Consider the following 23,685-nt stretch of genomic DNA (forward strand, 5'->3'; position numbering starts at 1 on the left):
ATCAGACATTGTCTGACAGGGTTAAACTTAACAGCTACTTGAAGTTTCAAAACATCCCAATTGTTCAAAACACATTGCAGAGGAGTACATTTTGATTTAATTTGTTTCTTTAAATTCCTCTGACAATTCCCCATATATATTTTTTCTACTTCAAGATTGTTCCTCTAATATTTTCCTTACGGGGGAGTATGGTGGCCGTAAGGAGGCAAAAGAATTAGCTCTTCAGAAGGAGCTGAAAATCCAATTAAAGATGCTTTTGGAGGCACAGTTTTTACTTGATCCTAATCAGGTGTGGGGCTTGTAGTTAATTGTTGCCCTGCTGAAGCATCTAAGCCAAATTTTTCCACTGCTTGATGGCATTGATGCCATTGATGTAATACCTATACTGGAGCCCGAGATTCAAGATGTAAAGTATGCCCTATCTTTTCCCAATCTCGTAACCTAAGCATCCATCACTTAGAATATCAAGGGGAATGTTTCCCTACCTCATCCACCAGCTTCCTTATGTCTGCCTCAGGCACTTTCACACCTGATTTGTGTAACAGGAATCTGAGTTCCTGTACATGTTTCTGCTGGTGCTGAGATAGATTGCAACCCTTACTTACCACTGAGGGGTCCCATAGGACGAAAGTGCACTTAGAGGTCTATTCCAGATGCTGGTAAGTATGTTGGCTGTTGCTCCCTCAGAAGGGGGGGCTGTCCCAGTTGCTCCATGGGGGGCTGCCCCTGTTCAGGGGCCAGATGTAAGACGCTAAGAAAAAGGCACAGGCATGTCTTGAGCAGAGGTTTGAAGCTGCAGGACACAGCTTGACAAACTCTGAGTTTATTGCTTCTCATATACTTATTACATACACCAGCTTAACCATTAGATGCTGACAAAGGTTTCTTCATTGGAAAATGTCTTCATGTAAGCAACTATTTTCTAGTAACACATTACATGATCAAAGACAGGTAAAAAGCAAACAGGAGAAGGAACTAACAAAGGCAGGAAAAGATAGGAGAAGGAACTTAAGCATATTATCTGTTTAGGTAGGTAAGGCATTAAGTCAAAAGGGTATGACCTTCTTGCTGCTTCATTAGGACAAAGGGTATCAAAAAGTTATGAGGTTTGTGGGGGGGGGGGAACACAGCAGTTTGCTGCACGTGCATTTTTCCCCACAGTAATCCACTCTTTCACCCATGTTAACACAGATGCTTGGTAATACAACGTCCATTCCGACAACCCAAAACCTCCATTTTCCTTAGCATCTTGTAATGTTTTCATCTTAATTCTAGCTTTTTTCCTGTGCCAAATAAAGTTCAAAACCAATGAATTTAAATCTTGAAAGAATTTTCTCTCAAGTTTTATCGGAATCGTTTGAAATAGAAATAAAATCTTCAGCAACACATTCATTTTTACTGTAGCAATTCTTCCTAATATTGACAGCTGCAGATTTTTCCATCTTTCCAAGTCTATATATATATATATATATATATATATATATATATATAATATATTATATATATATATATAGGTCTTTGGTTATTCGGGTTTTCTCCCACGTAAAAGTTGGAAGTGTCTTGGCGACGTTTCGACGAAGTCTCATTCGTCATCTTCAGGCTGGTGCTTTCGGCTTCGTGCTTCTGGGAGCAATGTGTGATTGTAGCTGTTTCCTCCTTTTAACTGCCAGTGGGGGGTATGAACTGATTGGATGAGAGCTTGGCTGTGTTCTGATTGGATGGAGGTGTGTTCTGATTGTTTAGGAGCTTGGCTGTGCTCTGATTGGCTGGGGGGTTGGCTGTGCTCTGATTAGCTGGGGGGTTGGCTGTGCTCTGATTGGCTGGGGGAGTGTTGTGTTTGGGTGAGGGCTTTGTTGTGCTCAGGTTAGTCTGAGTTGCAGGGGGGTTTAAAATGGTGAGCTGCATTGCTATTTTTTGGCTTCGCATTCGTGGTCGTGCCTCATCTTCATGGTGGGTGTCAGTTTGCTTCATGTATGGATTGGAGGGGTTTAAAGTGGCTAATGATGCAGCTGTGGTCTGGCTTCTGGTTTGTGGTCGTGCCTCATCATCGGTGTGGCTTTGGGTTTGCTTTTTGCGTGGATGTGTGGTGGTGACATCCTGTGTGGTTTTTGTGAGTGTGGGTCTGGTTTCATTTTTTGTGTTAGGGAGTCGTTTGTCAATAAGGGCGGGTTTCCAAATGGCTGGTAGACGGGAGGTATCATCTCGTTTGTTCATGCTGTGTGGGCGTTTTTCTATCTCGATGGCTTCTCTGATTATTCTGTTATTAAAATGTTCAATTTTGGCGATAGTTCTGGTCTTTTTAAAGTCAATTTCATGTCCTGTGATTTTAAGGTGTTGGACCAGGGAAGAAGTTGGTTCCTCTTTTTTGACTGAGTTCTTATGTTCTTCAATTCTCTGAATATTCCACCATATCTTAATCCAAAAGGCTTTTATATTTCTGCACGACCACCAGATATGATAATAGGTGGCATCCAAACAACCACATCTCCAACATTTAGGCTGTAGGTCAGGGTACATAAAAGACATTTTTTGTGGATCAAGGTGCCATCTATAAAACATTTTATAAAAATTCTCCCTTAAATTCTGTACTTGTGTAAATTTAACATTTCTCACCCAAATAGTTTCCCAGGTATCCAGTAGAACTGGTTCACCAAAATTCTGCGCCCATTTAATCATACAATCCTTAATTAATTCTGTTTCTGAATCCAATTCCACTAGAACCCCATAAATTCTCTTAATATGAGTTTGTCTTTGATCCTTCACTTGCTTAATAAGATTTTCATCTTCTCTGAGGAAACCCACCTTACGATCCATCTTCCATCTGTCTACTAATTGCCTATATTGAAACCAAGAATAAATAATATTTTCATGTGCTAGCTCTTCCAATAGTTTTAACTGCCAGTTTTGTCCATCCCATCTAAGTAACTGTGTATAAGACACCGTATCCATTTTGACACCTCTTTTTATCCCCTCTATCGCATGCCAAGGTATAGCCCATAATGGTATTTTAAAATCACTTTAATAATATTTTCTCCAAATCCTAAGTAAAGAGATTCTTATAATATGAGATTTAAAAGCCCGGTCCACTTTTTTATTAAATATTAAATAGGCATGCCAACCAAAAAGCAAATCCCATCCCTCCAAATGGAGTATCTCCAAATTTGTTAAATTTACCCAATCACTAATTGATGTTAAAACCACCGCATCATAATATAATTTCAAATTCGGTACCTTGAGTCCACCTCTCTCACGGGAGTCTTGCATGATTTTAAACTTTACCCTTGGTTTTTTCCCTGCCCAGATAAATTTGTTAATACCTTTCTGCCATTCACTTAAATTAATCTCATTCTTCAAAATCGGTAACATTTGAAACAAAAAAAGAAACTTGGGTAGAACATTCATTTTTATCACTGCAATTCATCCCATGAGAGATAATTGCAACTTCTCCCAATTCCTCAAGTCTTTCTGTACTCTAACCCACAACCTTTCATAGTTATTCTTAAACAATTTTGCATTAGAAACAGATAGAATCACCCCCAAATATTTTACCTTATTAACAATTTCAAAACCCGTCAAATTAACCAAAATCTGCTTCTCCCGAATACTCATATTTTTAGGTAGGATTTTAGTCTTATTAACATTAATCTTAAAACCATTGCCTTCTGTTCAGAGTGAGGATCAGTTTTCCATCTCTGACTGTGATCTGCGTGTTGGTTCCCCCCAGCTCTAGGTACAACTGCCTAGGAGTACCTAGACTGCAATGGCAGACAGTTCCTCTCCCCAGGCAACTCAGACCAGTGCCCCCCCACACACACAAGCAAAGCACAGATCAGAGGAATTGGACGTGGGGGGGGGGGAGAAAAAAGCTAAAACCAAACATTTGTCTTCTAAAGATACCTCCAAGTCAGCCGGGTGAGAGGCCACAAGGAGACACCTAGCACTGGAGAGAAAATTCTCCAAGGCACAAAGGCTCAGGTCCAGTGGGGCTGAAAGGGTTTCCCCCGCCCCACTGGACGCCCCTTTGTCAGAACCTCAATTTGAATCATCGCAGGATTCCCCAAGGCCTTGTTCTCCTTAGGAGGAAACTGAGCAGGTTGGTCCTCCTCGTTCCTCCCCTTCACTGTTACACCATACAACTGAGAGCAGGCATGCCTCAACAGAGGTTGGGGCCAGCTCCAGGGACCGAGGGGAAATGGGGTCCCAGGCTCAATTCTAGGCCTTTATGCACCATGCATTCAGGCAGTTTATGTCATCCACTGAAGGTAGCCAAGTGCAGTCGCATCCTACTCCTCCCACTTCCATTCCCCCACCTCGGGCGGAGCGTGGTACTAGACCTAGCTCCGATGTTTCGGAAACCTCCTCACAATTAGGGGAGGAGGGGTCAGTGGAGCTAGGGGTAGCAGACACTCCTTTGTCTGAGGAGGAGGAACCAACACCTGAGCAGGTGACCTCTTCCGGTCTCTTTGATCCGTCCGTTTTTCGCTCTCTCCTCATAAAGGCCATTGACACGGTAAAACTTACCTCGGCCCAGGAGGAGGCACCATCTTCCTCGGCCAACCAGGAAGCAAACCCCTTGTTTGCGGAAAAGGTCAAGGAGGACCCGCAGATCCCATGTCCACTAGTCTTCAAGACTACGGTGGAAAAGCAGTGGGCTTCACTAGCTACCACGCCTTCCCAGAGCAGTTTGGACAAGAGGCTTTACAATGTCTCTTCTTCCTTCTCTTCTCTTCTAGAAGTTCCATCTGTAGATGCTCCACTGACTTCTCTGTTCTCCAATACCACAGTTCCCAGGGACATGGCTGAATTCTTGAAGGCTGAGGACAAAAAGTTTGAGTTCTCCTTTCGTAGAGCTCACCAATCTTCAGCTTGGGCCATAAGGGCAGCAACCTCTTCCTCCTTCTTTGCACGTTCAGCGATCATGTGGATGCAGGAACTCCAGGCGCTCATTCCGCCGGATTAGGTCAGAGCGCACCAAGCAATAGGCAAAGTCATTGCAGCATCCGAATATATTGCGGACGCTTCCTTGCACTCGGCCAGATGTTCAGCCAGATCTATTGCTGCCTCAGTGGCTTCACGCAGGCTGCTCTGATTGAAGCAATGGCGCACTGATTTAAAGGCAAAGTGGCGCCTAGCAACATCTAAGTACAGTGGCACCCACCTTTTCGGCCCAGTCCTAGAGCCTCACATTATTGAAGGCAAGGACAAGCGCAAGGTGATGGCCCATCCCTCCCAAAAAATGGATAGGTGACCCCAGCAGGATTATCGTAGACCAGCATTCCGTCTCAGTAGCTCCTGGGACTGGAGACAGCCCTTTCGGGCAGGGCAGGGCAGTCCTGGGATTGGCCCAGAGGCTCGCAATCCTATTCTTTCAGACAGGGTCGCCAACAGGACCGCCAGTTTAGTGGAGCCAGGGGCCAGTCCCAGACCAAGCACCCCTTCAGGGGCTCGGGCAGTCGTCCTTACAGGCGGTCCAAGTGACGCCAAGGAGGATTACCCCATTGGGGGTCGTCTGGCACTGTTTTACGACATCTGGGAGAACACAACCACGGACGCTTGGGTCAGGGAGACAATAAGAAGGGGTCTCTCCCTAGAGTTTCGATCTTCTCCCCCAGATCGTTTCATACAGTGCCCGGTTTCAAACAATATTTCAAAAGCACAACTAGTCACGACAGCCATCGCACATTTATTAGAGATCAGAGCCATAGAAAGGGTTCCTCAGGACCAGATCGGGGAAGGGTTCTACTCCATCCTGTTTGTAGTTCCCAAAGCCTCAGGCGGTTGGAGGGCGATACTGGACCTAAAAGGTCTAAATTACTTCCTCACTTACAGGAAATTCAAGATGCAGACCCTAAAGTCCATCTTGGCAAGTATCAGGAAGGGGGATTTCCTTTCCTCCATCGACCTGACGGAGGCTTACCTACACATTCTGATCAACCAGGAACACCGCAGGTTCCTGCGGTTCTGTTACGCACGCAGTCACTACCAGTACCGGGCCCTCCCGTTCGGCCTATCATCTGCCCCGAGGGTCTTTACAAAAGTCTAAGGATGAAGCCCGTAAGGGTACAGTGCTACCTAGACGACATACTGATACAGTCCAAATCTTTCTGATCAGGTCAGTCGGACCTGGCAATCAAATTCAAACACTTCAGGATCACGGGTTTTCCGTGAATTTCAAAAAGAGTCACACTACCCCCACAAGACGCCTGCTCCATCTGGGAGCATTGATAGATTCCAACCTATGCAGGGTATATCTCTCCCAGGAGCGTCAAGTCAGCATTCGGAAGCTGGCTCAGCAGATCCGAAGGGAAAAGAGGGTACCACTGGTACAAGTATCCCAACTCCTGGGGAAGATGGTCTCTTGCTTGGGCATCGTTCTATGGGCCAGGCTACACTCCAGGAACCAGTGGTTCCTCCTTCCCTTTCAAAGATGCAAAGTCAGTGCCTCCAACAGGAAAGTCAGGGTTCCCCATCACACTCTGACCTCCCTTCTAAGGTGGACTTCGTCCGCCTTGAACAAAGGTACCCTTTTCAAGGAACCTCCCAGAATTACCCTAACCACAGACGCCAGTCTGTTCGATTGAGGGGCACATCTTCAGAGCCACATAGCTCAGGGTCAGTGGTCCAGTTTGGACCTGACACACAACATAAATTGGCTGGAGCTCAGGGCCATCCACCTGGCTCTCCAAAGGTTTTCTCCCCTTGTGTCAGGGAAATACGTGTTGGTCCTGACAGACAACATTGCGGCCAAGGCTCACATAAACAAACAAGGGGGGACCCACTCTTGGTCACTCATGCAGGAAGCCCTGGCCATAGGACTTTGGGCAGAGTCCACTCTGAGTTCCATCAGAGCAGAACACATCTCGGGGGAGGTGAATCAACAGGCAGACTCCCTGAGCAGGGCCACAGTGGATCACTCAGAGTGGAAACTGGACTCAGGTCTGTTCAGGGAAATATCACACAGGTTCAGACAACCCAACTTAGATCTCTTCGCCTCCCCAAACAACGCTCAGCTCCCCAGGTTCTTTTCCCGGTTCCCGTCGAGGGGGGTGGAGGGAACGGACGCCCTCTGGAGCAAATGGCCGGAGGGCGTACTTTATGCCTTCCCTCCTCTTCCGCTACTACAGGCAACTATCCGCAAGCTCCTCCAGGAACAGGCGGAGCTGATCTTAGTTGCTCCATATTGGCCGAGACGCCCGTGGTTTGCCGACCTGGTGGACCTGTCGCTCTCGCCACCTTGGAAGATTCCCCCGGACCGAGTAGCTCTCAGCCAGGGGAACCTACATCATCTGGACCCACAGTGGCTTCAATTAGCCGCTTGGCCCTTGAGCGGGAGAGTCTAGCCAAACAGTTTTTCTCCTCTGGGGTTATCTCTGTCATCCAGGCCTCACGGCGTCCCTCGACCAACAGTATCTATGATGCCACTTGGAGAGGTTTCTGCTCTTGGTGTACCAAAAAGCAACTTTCGCCGCTTGCTGTCACCATTCCAGACATATTGGACTTCTTACTTGAGGGGTTAACTAGAGGTCTCTCAACCAATACCATACGTCGGCAGTTAGCTGCCTTGTCGACGGTCCTCACCTGTGACAACCAAGTTTCCCTGTCTCAACATCCAGCAGTTAGTACCTTTCTCAAGGGCGGGGCCAATGTAGGGCCACCTACGGTTCATCGTTACCCATCCTGGGACCTGTCCAAGGTGTTACAGGCCTTAGTTTCTCCTCCATTCGAACCTCTGAGCTCTTGCTCCTTTCACTTCCTTACACTGAAGGTGGCCTTCCTAGTGGGCATCACGTCAGCCAGGAGAATTTCAGAATAGGCTGCCTTATCGGTCAGGGAGGACTTATGCACATTCCATGAGGACAGAGTGGTCCTCAGGCTGGATCCTGCATTCATTCCTAAGGTCAATACAGGGTTTCATCGTTCTCAGGACCTAGTCCTTCCTAACTTCTGTCTTAACCCTTCCCACCGTCTGGAAAGACGGTGGCATACCTTGGACGTGCGCAGGGCCCTGCGCCATTACATTAAACGAACCTCGGTCTTCAGGAAATCTGAGGCCTTATTCGTGTCCTTTCAGCCCTCTACCATGGGTCGGAAGGTCTCTTCCTCTACTATTGGTCAGTGGATTAGGGCGTGTATTTCCAGGGCTTATATTTCTCAGTCCCTTCCAGTCCCTTCACATATTACAGCTCACTCTACACGTAGTACTGCTGCCTCGGCGGCCTGGTCTACCCAGGCATCACTCGAGGAGATTTGCAGGGCAGCGACATGGTCCTCTCCTTCCTCATTCATAAAACATTATAGGATAGATCAATTTGCAGCAGCGGAGGCTGCTTTCGGTAGGAGAGTCCTACAGCAAATAGTTGGTTCTCAGGGGACACAGGCCTAGACTCCCTCCCTATAAGGACATGAGCAGCTTTGGTATGTCCCAATCAGTGGATTCTACATCCATTCTGATGGAGAAAAGAGCGTTGTCTTACCTGAATGCTTTTTCTCATCAGGATGGTGTAAAATCCACACCCACCCTGTTAGTGTTAGTCTAGGCTTGCATTTTTTGTTCTTTTTCTTGTTTTTGTTTGGAGCCTTGCGTCTGGATGCCTCGCCTCAAAAAAACTGGGGAAAGTCACACCCAGAAGGTGGCGTGGCAAAGTTTTTTTGTTTCTTAGTCTGAGCAGGAGGGATTAAATTACCCAATCAGTAGATTCTACACCATCCTGATGAGAAAAAGCGTTCAGGTAAGACAACGCTCTTATCTCTAAGAAATGGAATGAATTTTTTATGTGTGAGGTGATGGATTCTGCATAGGGCTGTAGTTGTTTGGCGAGAAATTTGGATAGGTTTTGTAGAGGTGAGCCTATGGAGCTGACTATGGGTCTAAGTGGGGTTCCTTCTTTGTGTATCTTGGGGAGACCATAGAGCTTAGGGCATCTGGATGATTTCTCTCTGGGAATGATTCTTTGCTGGATCTCTTCGCTAATGGGGGAGGCTTTTATTTTGGATCTGGTGGTTTTTTCCAGGTAGGTGGTGGGATCTGTGTTTAGGGGTTTGTATGTAGAGTCTTGGAGTAGGTTGGTTAATTTGGTTTGGTAGTCAGATGTGTTCATAACCACCGTGGCATTGCCCTTGTCTGCTGGTAAGATTATTATGCTGGTGTCTTCTTTCAGGTTACGTAGTGCTGTCTGTTCCTCTTTGGGTAAGTTGCTTTTGGGTGGCTTGCTGGTGCAGAGGATGTTGGTGATTTCGAGTCTGATTCTGTTAGCGTCGTCGGGGTTGATTTTGGTCAGGCTGGTTTCAACTCCACATATAATGGTTTCAGTGGGGATGTGTTTGGGAGCGACTGCAAAGTTGAATCCTTTGGAAAGGACATTGGTTTTGGCTTTGGTGAGGATCCTATCTGAGATGTTATGCACTGTTTGTTTCATGTGTGGCTGTGAGGGAGGAGGGTTTTGTTTCTGGCGTTCTTGTAGTCTTCGGAGTTTGTTGGTGTGTGTGTCTGTCTTGAGGGTGGTCTGTGTTTCGGCTCTCCAGACGGCGAGTTGTTTGGATTTGTCCCAAAGTGCGGGGTGGATCTTGTTGCTGAGTTTGAGGTGAAGTGTGAGGAGATCTTTGTTAATTCGGTCTAGGAGGAATCTTTTTGTGTGAAGTTCATTTCTGATTAGGGCCAATTCTGTTTTTTTCAGGATGCATTTGGTAGCTGCAGAGTTGGAGTGGAATTTCAGTTGGAAACATGTGGGGATTAAATTTTGATCTCGGCAGTTGCGTAAGAATGCGAGGTCACATAAAATGGAAGCTCATTGAACTTCAAGTTTTTCATAGGTCCTGGTCAGATGGTGGATTTCCTCCCCGTAGAGGTTCGATATTTGTTTTCTGAGGTTTTTGCGGGTGTTTGTATGTAGGTCTTTGGTTATTCGGGTTTTCTCCCACGTAAAGTTGGAAGTGTCTTGGCGATGTTTCGACGAAGTCTCATTCGTCATCTTCAGGCTGGTGCTTTCAGCTTCGTGCTTCTAGGAGCAATGTGTGATTGTTTCCTCCTTTTAACTGCCAGTGGGGGTATGAACTGATTGGATGAGAGCTTGGCTGTGTTCTGATTGGATGGAGGTGTGTTCTGATTGGTTAGGAACTTGGCTGTGCTCTGATTGGCTGGGGGGTTGGCTGTGCTCTGATTGGCTGGGGGGTTGACTGTGCTCTGATTGGCTGGGGGAGTGTTCTGTTTGGGTGGGGGCTTTGTTGTGCTCAGGTTAGTCTGAGTTGCAGGGGGGTTTAAAATGGTGAGCTGCATTGCTATTTTTTGGCTTCGCATTCGTGGTCGTGCCTCATCTTCATGGTGGGTGTCAGTTTGCTTCATGTATGGATTGGAGGGGTTTAAAGTGGCTAATGATGCAGCTGTGGTCTGGCTTCTGGTTTGTGGTCGTGCCTCGTCATCGGTGTGGCTTTGGGTTTGTTTTTTGCGTGGATGTGTGGTGGTGACATCCTGTGTGGTTTTTGTGAGTGTGGGTCTGGTATCATTTTTTGTGTTAGGGAGTCGTTTGTCAATAAGGGCGGGTTTCCAAATGGCTGGTAGGCGGGAGGTATCATCTCGCTTGTTCATGCTGTGTGGGTGTTTTTCTATCTCGATGGCTTCTCTGATTATTCTGTTATTAAAATGTTCAGTTTTGGCGATAGTTCTGGTCTTTTTAAAGTCAATTTCATGTCCTGTGATTTTAAGGTGTTGGACCAGGGACGAAGTTGGTTCCTCTTTTTTGACTGAGTTCTTATGTTCTTCAATGAGTGCACTTATTCTTCTGTTGGTTTGTCCGATGTATATGGTGGGACAAGTGGTGCATGGGATATCATATACTCCTTGATTTTCTAATTCAATTTTATCTTTGGGGTTTCTTAGCATGGTGGATATTTTTCTGTTTGGGCAGAATGCTGTCTTAATGTTATGTTTGTGGAGGATCTTACCGATTCTGTCTGTGGTGCCTTTTATGTAAGGGAGGAGGGCTTTGCCGTTTTCTTGTTCTCTGTCTTGCGTTTTAGTGGGGGTTTCTTTTTGGATTAGTTTGGTAATCTTATTTCGTTGGAATCCATTGGATGTAAGTACATTAGTGAGAGTGTGTAGTTCGGTTTTTAGGTGTTGTTCATCAGCTAAGCGTTTTGTTCTAGAGATGAGTGTCTTGGCTACGGAGTTGATCTGTGCTGGGTGGTGGTGTGAGAGAGCATGCAGATAGCGGTTTGTGTGTGTTTTCTTCTGGTAGATGGTGTGTCCTAGGGAGCCATTGGATTTCTTGTAGACTAAGACATCCAGGAAGGGAAGTTGGTTATTAGCTTCTGTTTCCATGGTGAACTGTATTTTGGGGTGTAGGCTGTTGAGGTGTATGAGGAAGTTGTCCAGTTTTTCTATCCCATGTGGCCAGATTATGAAGGTGTCGTCTACGTATCTGAGCCAGAGTTTGGGTTTGTGTTCAGATTTTTCTAGAGCTTGGGTTTCAAAATGTTCCATGTAGAGGTTTGCAATGACAGGTGAGAGGGGTGATCCCATGGGTGCTCCTTCTATTTGTTTGTATTTTTGTCCAGCTTTTATGGAACAAACTCCGACCAGTCCTTTAGCTGTTGAAATGAACAAGATCAGTCTCTGAGTTCTCAGCTGGAATGCTCAAGGTTCAAGTCACTCAAACACACAGAAATCCAACAAACCTGGTTAAATGTCCAAGAATCCTGAGGCAAGAAATCCAACAACAGAAGCAGGAAGCCATAGCATGAATGGTTGCCTTCGGCAACCAGCACCTCCCACACATCTCCTCTTTATAGTTCATCCAGGGTGTGGCTTCTTAATTACTCTTACTTTGCCTATGGAGCCACCCCACCACCCTCCATTGTCTTACTCTCCTCTCCTCTCTGCTCATCCGTGCATCTGGGACCGGCCCCAGCTGTTCCTCCTTGTCGCTTAGTTCCGACCCCCAAAACAGATGTGTCTCTGCCTGAGCATGTGTAGATGGGCCAGGCTCTGCATCTGGCTCTGAGTCTTCTTGCTCCTCAGAGCCTTCTGCTGACTCCAATGTGAACCCAGGGACCTCTTCCTCCTCATCCGATTCCTCAGATTTGGCTGTTGGATCTGCTGGCAGGCAAGAAATCACAACAGGTATCAATTGTACTATTGAATCTCCATTAATTACTTGTGGCTTTCCTGAAAAACCTTTGACAGGGTTGCAAGGCTTAATTAAGGACTGCTTCCATTCCACAGTTCCTGATAACTGTTTTGAACAGAGGCACTACTTTTATTCTTGCAGACTTCAGTCGGTGTTTCCCATTCAACTGACCAACTGGCATCACAAAAAGGTGATGGGTGCATGTTTGTATAAAGTCTGAGTGATTGTGAAGCCTTTAAGCCAATTTGCCTCTCTTAAAACCAATGAACAGCATGCCACAGCAGCTGAAGATTGAGAGTCAAGGAGTGTGGTGAAGTAAGAGTCCACCAATGAGAAAACAGGCCATCACATTTTTTGTAGATCATCTGCACTGCTAATTGAAAGATTGCTTTTTCAAAATGATTTTTGATACACTGTAATTGGTATAGAAGTCAGTCAGCTTAGCTGCCAAACACAGATGACATGAGATCCATAGGTCTTTATATAGGAGTTGATATCATTATAGAAGGACTTGGTGCCTGTAGCCAACATCAGAGTAATTCACTGCTTCAGACTCTGGAGGCTTTGTACCTACAGGTTGTTACAGCATCTAATATTGAGAATATAGCATATAGGGTACAAAGATGCATCTATTAGAGCAGTGTTTTCAAACTTGGCAACTTTAAGCTGTGTGGATTTCAAGAATTCCCCAGTCAGTCTGTTACAAGTTTGAAAAATTGCATGGGTCCTCATATGGGCCACCTATCCCTCACTACTAGTAGGGATCATATTTGGGATAACAATAGGTGTACATTTTCATACATTTTTCTACACACAAATGGTTAACAGAAAGAGTAAGCATGACAAACTGTTGAATCATTCCTATTAGTGGTGATTATCACTTATTATAATTCTGCAAAGACAGCGGAAAAGGAAGGAAATAATTGTCTGGGAAAGAATACTAAGCTCTGGTGCAGCAAAATCAGATACAATAAGGCTGAGTGCACCTTAATGTTAAAATGTGTGCTTTAAAATATAGGTATAACTGAATTTTGGATAAGTTGTTAAGTGAATCTGGCTTCCCCATTGACTTTACTTGTCAAGACCCAGGGTGGCAGCCCCAGTTCTATTCTGGGAGAAAAAGGATGGGTCTCTTCATCTATGCATTGATTATAGATGTTTGAACACAGTATCAGTGCAGAATGTGTATCCCTTGCCCCTCATGAGAGACATGCTGGCTCACCTGTCAAAAGGGAAAATTTTTCTCAAAGTTGGACCTGTGGGAGGCTTACTATCATGTCAGAATAAAGGAAGGGGATGAATGGAAAACTGCTTTCAACTAACTTTTGGGATGTTCCTAGTTCAGGGTGCTCCCCTTTGGACTATAGGGGGCACCAGCGGTGTTCATGCAACTGATTAATGAGGTCCTCCATGAACACCTGTATAAGGGGGTTTTGGTGTACTTGAATGATATCTTGATCTACACTGAGACCAAGGCAGAGCATGTGAAGCTGGTTAGAGCAGTCTTAAAGACATTCTGCTCCGCCAAACTATATGCCAAACTTTCAAAATGTGAATTTCATAAGGACAGAATTAACTATTTGGGCTACCGCATTTCGCATGAGGTGTGGAGATGGATCCAGAGAAGGTTGGGCTGTCCTGGATTGGGTCCCTCCCCATACCAGGAAACAGTTACAAAGTTTTCTGGGATTTGCCAATTTTTACAGACAATTTATCCCCTCATTTGTACAGATTTCACTCCCCATTACAAATCTGTTGAAAACTAAGGGAGAAAGTAAGCTGAAGCTTAGCCAGCTGTTAAAATGGACTGCCGAATGTCAAGCCACATTCAAAAAACTTAAGAGACTTTTTTCCACGGAGCCAGTGCTGAGGCACCCCGACCCAGAAAAACCATTTGTGATTCAAGCTGATGCTAGTGATGTAGCCATAGGTGCAATACTGCTTCAGAAGAATCCGGAGGGTGAGTTGCAATCCTACGCTTACACGTCTAAAAAATTAACTGAAACTGAACAGCAATGGACTGCTTGGGAGAAGGAAGCTTATGTGGTGTAGTGGGCCCTCCTAACTTGGAGGCATTTTTTAGAGGAAAGTAAAATCCTTTTTCAGGTTTGGACTGATCACAAGAATCTGGAAGCGCTAAAAAACCTCAGAAAGTTGTCTCCAAAACAGCCATGCTGGGCCCAGTACTTCCACCGATTTAACTTCTCAATCCACTATTTGCCGGGGGGGGGGGATGGAATTTCTAGCAGATGATCTGTCAAAAATGTCACAATACAACGGTGTGAAGTCGGGGCCAGTTAAACCTCTAATTTCCCCACACCAGCTGGTGGCCCTGGTCACAATGAGGGCACAGACGAAGAGCTCTCTGCTGATTGATAATGAAGTGGTCAGGGAGTTCAAAAAGGCACCTGAGAACAATGAGTGGTTTTGAGCCCTCTGTTCAGTGAAAGACAGCCTAGCCTGGGTCGGGGAGAAGCTGTATGTTGCTGTGAACCAAAGACTAAAGATCATGCAAATGTGCCACAACTCGAAGTTAGCAGATCACTTTGGATTTGTGAAACCCTCTACTTACTTAAAAGACAATTTTGGTGGCCTTCCTTAAAAAAGAACATTGAAAGTTATGTAGCTAGTTGCCATAAAGGCAAGAGAAAATGCCAGGGCTCCTACCGTCGGTGGCGAGCCCATCAGCACTATGAAGAGAGATTTCTATGGACTTTATTTTTTTAATATAATATTTTATTAGTTTTCTAATTTTACAATTAAACATTTAAAAAGCAATGTAGTGACTGGTAATCAATAATTCAATAGCATACATAAATCTTTAGGTCAAATCTCAAGTTACAACATCAGATATTTCCTCTCTTTTTCCCTTAATATCTGCTATCTCATATTAGGCTAATATAGTTCTTCTTGTTATCAACTAAGTAAAAACCATCTTTGTTATATTTATCAATAATTTTTAGCGCATTGTTGTTGTTGTTAATTGCGAAGTCGTGTCCGACCCGTCGCGACACTATGGACAATGTTCCTCCAGGTCTTCCTGTCCTCTACCATCTTCTGGAGTCCATTTAAATTCACACCTACTGCTTCAGTGACTCCATCCAGCCATCTCATTCTCTGTCGTCCCCTTCTTCTATTGCCCTCAATCTTTCCCAACATTAGGCTCTTCTCCAGTGAATCCTTCCTTCTCATTAGGTGGCCAAAGTACTTGAGTTTCAACTTCAGGATCTGGCCTTCTAAAGAGCAGTCGGGGTTGATCTCTTCTAGGACTGACCGGTTTGAACGCCTTGCAGTCCAAGGGACTCGCAGGAGTCTTCTCCAGCACCATAGTTCAAAGGCCTCAATTCTTTTGCGCTCAGCCTTTCTTATGGTCCAACTTTCACAGCCATACATTGCAACTGGGAAAACCATGGCCTGGACTATACGCACTTTTGTTGGCAGGGTGATGTCTCTGCTTTTTAGTATGCTGTCTAGATTTGCCATAGCTTTCCTCCCCAGGAGCAAGCGTCTTTTAATTTCTTGGCTGCAGTCCCCATCTGAGGTGATCTTTGAGCCCAGAAAAATAAAATCTGTCACTACCTCCATTTCTTCCCCATCTATTTGCCAGGAATTGAGAGGGCCGGATGCCATGATTTTGGTTTTCTTAATGTTGAGTTTCAAGCCAACTTTTGCACTCTCCTTCTTCACCCGCATCAAGAGGCTCTTTAGTTCCTCTTCACTTTCTGCCATTAGAGTGGTATCATCTGCATATCTTAGGTTGTTGATATTTCTCCCGGCAATCTTAATTCCAACTTTTGATTCATCTAGCCCTGCCTTTCTCATGATGTGCTCTGCATATAAGTTAAATAGGCAGGGCGACAGTATACAGCCTTGCCGGACTCCTTTTCCAATTTTGAACCAATCAGTGGTTCCGTGTTCGGTTCTCACTGTTGCTTCTTGACCCGCATATAGGTTTCTCAAGAGACAAATGAGATGGTCTGGTACTCCCATCTCTTTAAGAACTTGCCACAATTTGTTGTGATCCACACAATCAAAGGCTTTTGCATAGTCAATGAAGCAGAAGTAGATGTTTTTCTGGAACTCCCTAGCTTTCTCCATGATCCAGCGTATGTTGGCAATTTGATCTCTAGTTCCTCTGCCTCTTCGAAATCCTGCCTGTACTTCTGGTAGTTCTCGATCCACATACTGCTGGAGTCTAGCTTGTAGGATTTTAAGCATAACTTTACTAGCATGTGAAATGAGTGCAATGGTGCGATAGTTTGAACATTCTTTGGCATTGCCTTTCTTTGGAATTGGAATGTAAACTGACCTTTTCCAATCCTGTGGCCACTGTTGAGTTTTCCAAATTTGCTGGCAAATTGAGTGTAGCACTTTTACTGCATCGTCTTTTAAGATTTTGAATAGCTCAGCTGGAATACTGTCACCTCCACTAGCTTTGTTGTTGCTCAGATTTTCTAAGGCCCATTTCACTTCACATTCTAGGATGTCTGGTTCGAGGTCAGTGACCATCTCATTGTGGTTATCTGGGATGTTAAGCTCATTCTTGTATAGTTCTTCTGTGTAGTTTTGCCATCTCTTCTTAATCTCTTCTGCCTCTGTTAGGTCTCTGCCATTTTGGTCCTTTATCATGCCCATCTTTGCATGAAACGTTCCCTTCATATCTCCAATTTTCTTGAAGAGATCTCTGGTCCTCCCTATTCTGTTGTTTTCTTCTATTTCTTTGCACTGTTCATTTAAGAAGGCATTCTTATCTCTTCTAGCTACTCTCTGGAATTCTGCATTCAATTGGGTGTATCTTTCTCTTTCTCCTTTGCCTTTCGCTTCCCTTCTTTCCTCAGCTATTTGCAAAGCTTCCTCAGACAGCCATTTTGCTTTCTTGCATTTCTTTTTCTTTGGGATGGTTTTAGTTGCTACCTCTTGTACAATGTTGCGAACTTCCATCCATAGTTCTTCAGGCACTCTGTCTATCAGATCCAGTTGCTTAAATCTATTTGTCACCTCTACTGTATATTCATCAGGAATATGATTTAGTTCATACCTGAGTGGCCTAGTGCTTTTCCCTACTTTTTTCAATTTAAGCCTAAATTTTGCAACGAGAAGCTCATGATCTGAGCCACAGTCAGCTCCTGGTCTTGTTTTTACTGACTGTATACAGCTTCTCCATCTTTGGCTGCAGAGCACATAGTCAATCTGATTTCTATGTTGACCGTCTGGTGATGTCCATGTGTAGAGCCGTCTCTTGGGTTGTTGGAAAAGAGTGTTTGTTATGACCATCGTATTCTCTTGACAAAATTCTATTAGCCTGTGCCCTGCTTCATTTTGTACTCCAAGGCCAAACTTGCCTGTTATTCCGGTTATCTTTTGGCTTCCTACCTTAGCATTCCAATCCCCCATGATGATAAGGACATCATTTTTTGGTGTTAATTCTATAAGGTGCTGTAGGGCTTCATAGAACCGGTCAATTTCATCCTCTTCAGCACCAGTGGTTGGGGCATAGATTTGGACTACTGTGATATTGAATGGTTTGCCTTGGATTCGAATTGAGATCATTCTGTCATTTTGGGGATTGTATCCCAGTATTGCTTTTCCTATTCTTTTATTGACTATGAAGGCTACTCCATTTCTTCTGAGGGATTCTTGCCCACAGTAGTATACCTGATGGTCATCTGAGTTAAATTCACCCATTCCTATCCATTTTAGTTCGCTGATTCCTAAGATGTCAATGTTCAGTCTTGTCATCTCTTTTTTGACTACGTCTAGCTTGCCTTGATTCATGGATCTTACATTCCAGATTCCTATGGAGAAAAAAATCTTTACAGCATCGGACTTTCCTTTCACCACCAGATATATCCACAGCTGAGCGTCCTTTCGGCTTTGGCCCAGTCGCTTCATTCTTTCTGGCGCTACTAGTACTAGCCCTCTGCTCTTCCCCAGTAGCATATTGGACACCTTCCGACCTGGGGGGCTCATCTTCCAGCGTCATATCTTTTTTCCTTTTAGTACTGTCCATGGGGTTTTCATGGCAAAGATACTGGAGTGGTTTGCCATTTCCTTCTCCAGTGAATGACATTTTGTCAGAACTCTCTGCTATAACCTGTCCGTCTTGGGTGGCCCTGCACGGCATAGCTTATAGCTTCATTGAGTTACACAAGCCCCTTCGCCACGACAAGGCAGTAATCCATAAAGGGATTTTAGCGCATACATATCTTAATTGTGTTTGCATTCAATCCTTATATACAATCAATGTCTTGTTGTTGCTTTTTTCCCAGGCTTTAATTTCCCATAAATATTCAAATTAACATTTGATATTTATAATTTCCAAGCTTTGGGTGACCAAAGTTTCCCTCATCTCAAACATTTTTCTGTTTTCATAACAAAATCTAATATTCTAAATGCACATCTTATCTATTTGCATATAATCTTATTCTATTTTCTAAAAGTTACCCATTTTCTACCATATTAAACCAAAAGTCTGTTAATCTTATTATACATCTTACCTATTCAATTATAATGTTACTTTATTTCCTAAAAATTATCTATTTTGCACCAATTCAATCCTCAAATCAGTGGTATAAAATCCCCTCTAATAGATCAAAACCCTAGTTTCTTTCAGCCTTACTCTGGCTTTCTTCCTTTGCCAACTAACCTTCCATGTCAATACTTTTGAATCCTCAAACAGTTCTCCCTCTATTATTATATGTATTATTTGGAATAAGAAAGACCATTTGGCTACAGGTTTTTTTGGAAGAACTAGCCCATTTGTATTCATTGTATTGCCTCCCTGTTACTCCAATTTCCCACAATTGTCCCGATAGCTTTATCTTCCATTCAATCTGTTCCTCTTCCTTTTCCTCAAATTTCTTCTGATTTATGTAAAAAGTCTTTTCTATTTTCAATGTTGTCACTCCCTTTTCTGATTTTTCCATTGGCTGGATCTGTTGGTCAATTGGGTCCTCTGTCTTAGTAGTTAGTTGCTCCACTTCTCCTGTTACTTTCTGCATTGTTAGTTCTTTGGTTGCAGTCAAGATCTGGGTTTGTATATCTAAGCTGGCACCTTGTTCCTTTATGTTGCATCTTATTTTGTTACAAGCTGAAAGAATGGTTTTGTGTATTGATTTTAACATAGAAAGGAGTTTTTCCTGATCCATATTCTCTTGATAATGTGTTAATTGGAAGACTTTAAAATCAAACATTAAAAATAGTTTTTTTTTATAACTAGGTATGGGAGATCAATTTCATGTGTTATAGGTAGTCTTTATAGTGGAAATTGTCTGCCAAGTAAGAATTTATAGTCCAAAGTATTCCATCATCTCATGTAATAACTGATGCTTCTCATAAAGAAATAGGAAAGCAATTCCCCACATATAACTCTGAAAATCAGTAAAGGTTTACTTTCATAGTTTAAACAGGTGAGACATGCCACCCTAAAGTTCTTTCTTTACAGCTGAGTTTTTCACAGGTGGTATCTGTCAAGGTCAAAAGAGTTTTTTCTAGAGTCTGGGCTTCATGCCAAGTCTCTTTTAGGCAATAACAAGTTGTAATACCATACTTTGCCACAAGATGTCACCAATGCCATTTAAAACTTTTTAAGTCCAAAGTTTTTATAATAGTTTTCAAGGTTTATTTCTTTTCTTTTTAGATAAAAACCAATGTCTCCAGTAAAAATAGAAAAACTTTTAGTCCCCAAATTTCAAAAGTAAATGCATCCAATTAGATTAAAGTTGTTCTTATAATTGCTCTGTTTTCCCTGGATAGTCAGTCGTCGCTGTTCTTAGAGGGTGGGTTAAAAATTCCCTCTCTCCTCACAGGGAAAAAAAATACTTTGGGCAGCTTTTGCAGGAAAATATATTTAAAGTCTTAAAGAGAAGATCAGATCTCACCCAGTTTCATCCGCATTGTTTTAAAGGTGCTTGGTAGTAATTTTGACTTTGGCTGTCAGCAGCTTAGCGATGAGCCACATTGCTATTGCTGGTCTTTCCCCCGTCGGTTTGGAGGGCTGTCCCAGATCAAGTGGAAGGGCTGCCGCCCTCCCGCGATCAAGCGGGGGTCCCCTCCTTGCTTGTCGCCCCTACAGGATGACTTTTGACGGCTTCTAGTGTCCCCCAGCAGGGTGAATTCAGGCACGGAAGACGGAGCTCGCCTTCCTGTGTCCGCAGGAACCACAATGGCAAACCGGAAGTCATTTCTATGGACTTTATTGTTATAAATTATAAATTATTATAATTTTTTGTAATTACAAATGCTTAATATTTTATCAGCAACATATTATCTAGGTTCCAACATTTAACTTACTAATACATGTTAAATTCCTTTCTCTCTACCCCATTTTTCTAGCCATTGATAAAAGGTATCCCATGTTCTAAAGTATACTGAATCTTCTTTCTCTTTCATTTTCAATATGGCCGGTCACAAAGCTGCTAAAAGCTGAAGTCAAAAGCATCACCAAGCAACTTTCAAGCAATGTGGATGAAACTGGATGAGATCTGATCCTCTCTTTAAGATTCTAAGTTTTATTTCCTGAAAAAGCTGCCCAAAGCATTTCCCCCCCGTTAGGAGAGAGGGAAGGGAATTTTTACCCCACCCTCTAAGAAAAGCAGTGACTAACTATCCAGGGGAAATGGAGCAACCATAAGATTAATTTTAATCTAATTGGATATATATTCTTTTGAAACTTGGGGACTAAAAGTGTTCTCTTTTCTTATTGGAGACTGATGTTGTTTTTTTAAAATAAGACTTGAAAAACCACCATATAAGGTTTGGACTTAAAAAGCTATAAAACAGCGTTGGTGACATCTTTTGGCAAATTATGGTATTACAATTTGTTATTGTTTAAAAGAAACCTGGCTTGAAGCCCAGACTTCAGATAAAATTTGTTTGGCCTTGACAGCTACTAACTTTGAAAAACCCAGCTGCAAAGAAGGGATTTCTGGGCAGCTTATCTGTGTGGCAGGGATGATGTACTGTTTTGGAAGTTGGCCTACCTGAACTATGAATGTAAACTTTTACAGACTCTCAGAGCTATCCTTGGGGAACTGCTTTCTTATTTCCCTGAATGAGAAGCACATATTATTACACGAGATGATGGAACACCTTGGATTATAAACTCTTACTTGATAAACAATTTCTATTATAAAGACCACCTATAAAACCACCTATAAAACATGAAACAGATATCCCATACCCAGCTACAAAAGACAAAAATTATTTTTAACGTTTGATTCTAAAGTCTTCAACTTAACATATTATTAAGAAAATATGGATGAAGATCAGGAAAAAATCCTTTCCATGTTGAAATCTATACATGAAACTATCATTTCAGCTTGTGATAAAATAAGAAGCAACACAAAGGAACAATGTTCTAGCTTAAATATACAAACCCAGATCTTGATTACAAGCAAAGAAGTAACAATGCAGAAAACAAAAGGAAAATTGGAACAACTAAATGCTAAGACAGAGGATCCAACTGACCAACAGATCCAGCCAACTGAAAAATCAGAAAATGGAGTGACAACATTGAAAATGGAAAAGACTTTTCACAAATCAAGAAATCAGAATATATTTGAGGAAAAGCAAGAAAAACAGACTGAATGGAAGATAAAGTTATTAGGACAATTGTGGGATATTGGAGTAACAGGGAGGCAGTTTAATGAATACCAATGGGCTTTTTCTTCCAAAAAAACTTCAACCAAATGGTCTTTCTTATTCCAAATAATATATATAAAAATAGAAGGAGAACTATTTGATGATTCAAAGGCACTGACATGGAAGGTTAGCTGGCAAAGAAAGAAAGCCAGAGTAAGGCTGAAGGAAATAATGACGTCATCTTATTAGAGGGGATATTATATTACCAATTAGATGGTTGAACATGGTGGAAAATAGAGAACTTTTTAAAAACAGAGCTATATTATAATCAAATAGATAAGATGTATAACCAGAATATTAGACTTTAGTATGAAAAGGGAGAAAGGGAGAAATTGATATAAGGGAAACATTTAGTCACCTAAATATAAGATACTTGGAAATCATAAATAATAGTGTTACTTTAAATATTGATGGGAAATTAAAGCCTGAAAAAAGCAGTAACAGGATATTGATGTATACAAGGATTAAGTGCAAACACATTTAGGATATGTGTAAGCTAAACATTATTGATCTGTAACAAATATGTTTTTATTTTATTGATAACATTAAGAATTGTAATAGCCTAATATGAGATAACAGATATTAATGGAAAAAGAAAGGAAATATCTGATGTTGTAACATGAGATTTATACTAAAGATTTATGTACACTATTGAACTATTGATTAGCTCAGTCATCACATTGCTTTTTAAATATCCAGTTGTAAAATGAGAAAATCAATAAAATATTATAAAAAAGACCTGCCCCTGCTCTTGCCTCGCAATCCATTATGGTTGAGGGTGAGCAACACTTTGAAATCAAGGACATTCTAGACTCTTGTAAACACCATGGGTCCACTTAGTATTTAGTTTCCTGGAAAGATCTTCCTGCTTCACAGAATGAATGGGTCTATAAGAAGCATGTTAAAGCTCCCAGGTTACTCAAACTCTTTCATAAACAATATCCAGATAAACCTGATTGTTGTTTTTTGTTTTCTCTCCCCCCCTTCCCTTTTCTCTGTTTTACAGGTGGATCTGTCGTCTTTTTAGGGTGGGGAATGTGTCAGGACCCCTCAAATAGATTTGCCTACAGTATATTGTTTGTACCTATGTATTCTTTTTCGGGGCCTGCCATTCTGTTGGGAGGGGGGTTGGTTGGCTGGGGGAATGTATTTGCCTTGCTCTGCTTTGCCTTCCCTCTGTGTGAAAAGAATGTGGCTTAAAAATATCTGTCTTATCTCCAGACGATGGAGCCTGACACTGTTGGGAAACGAAACTGAGAGAGACCTAGATCATAGATTCTCAAAACAACCTAGTACCTATGGATTGGCTGGATTTCAAGTGGATGTTTGGATATGGTGGGAGGAAACCTGAATTGGCCTTTTGATGTAACCTTTCGTGCATAAAATCTTGCTTTGCCTTCCTGCTATCACTAATGCTCAATAAAAGTTCCTTTTGAAACAATGCCTGTTTCAAGATTCTGCTTCCTTGAGAGATCTAGTTGAGGCAGGTCCTTACAGTTGCCTAATTCACTTATAATAGCAGAAACGTATTCAATGAAATTCACACATCCACACAAATAACATAATCATATTAAGCAATTAGAACATAATTATTTGAATGCAGATACCCAAAACAACCTTAGTAGAAAAGAAAACAAATGTCTAAAAACAAACAACATAACCTAATTTAATTGTTTTATTTTTTAAATATCTTGCTGCTAGTTTGGTTAATTATTAATAACTGCTTTTCATCATAAGCTTACAAGTTGTCAATATTAAAATTATTTTAAACAGATTAATTATTAGGACTTCAACATTATTCAAGTTCCCCTAGAGCAAACTAAGATTTCCCCCCTTAGCTTTTTCTATGTCTAGCACTATTGAACAATAATGCTAAACAAGAGCTAAATTGAACAAGAACCAGACATTATAATAATAATAA

The 23,685-nt window shown here is 42.5% G+C and overlaps 1 protein-coding gene across 1 annotated transcript; it reads left to right on the forward strand.

Moving 5' to 3' along the window:
• Window positions 1–4,222: 4,222 nt before the first annotated feature.
• LOC120317288 lies at window positions 4,223–23,205 on the forward strand. The gene is made up of 4 exons (XM_039363752.1): window positions 4,223–4,844; window positions 11,969–12,312; window positions 13,854–14,082; window positions 22,771–23,205. Exons 1-4 carry the CDS (start codon window positions 4,223–4,225, stop codon window positions 22,962–22,964), a joined length of 1,389 nt encoding a protein of 462 aa, XP_039219686.1. The 3' UTR covers window positions 22,965–23,205.
• Window positions 23,206–23,685: the final 480 nt, after the last annotated feature.

Source organism: Crotalus tigris, unplaced genomic scaffold (genome assembly GCF_016545835.1).
Source record: "Crotalus tigris isolate CLP2741 ecotype Arizona unplaced genomic scaffold, ASM1654583v1 scf7180000019583.1829878, whole genome shotgun sequence".
NCBI classification, from domain to species: Eukaryota; Metazoa; Chordata; class Lepidosauria; order Squamata; family Viperidae; genus Crotalus; species Crotalus tigris.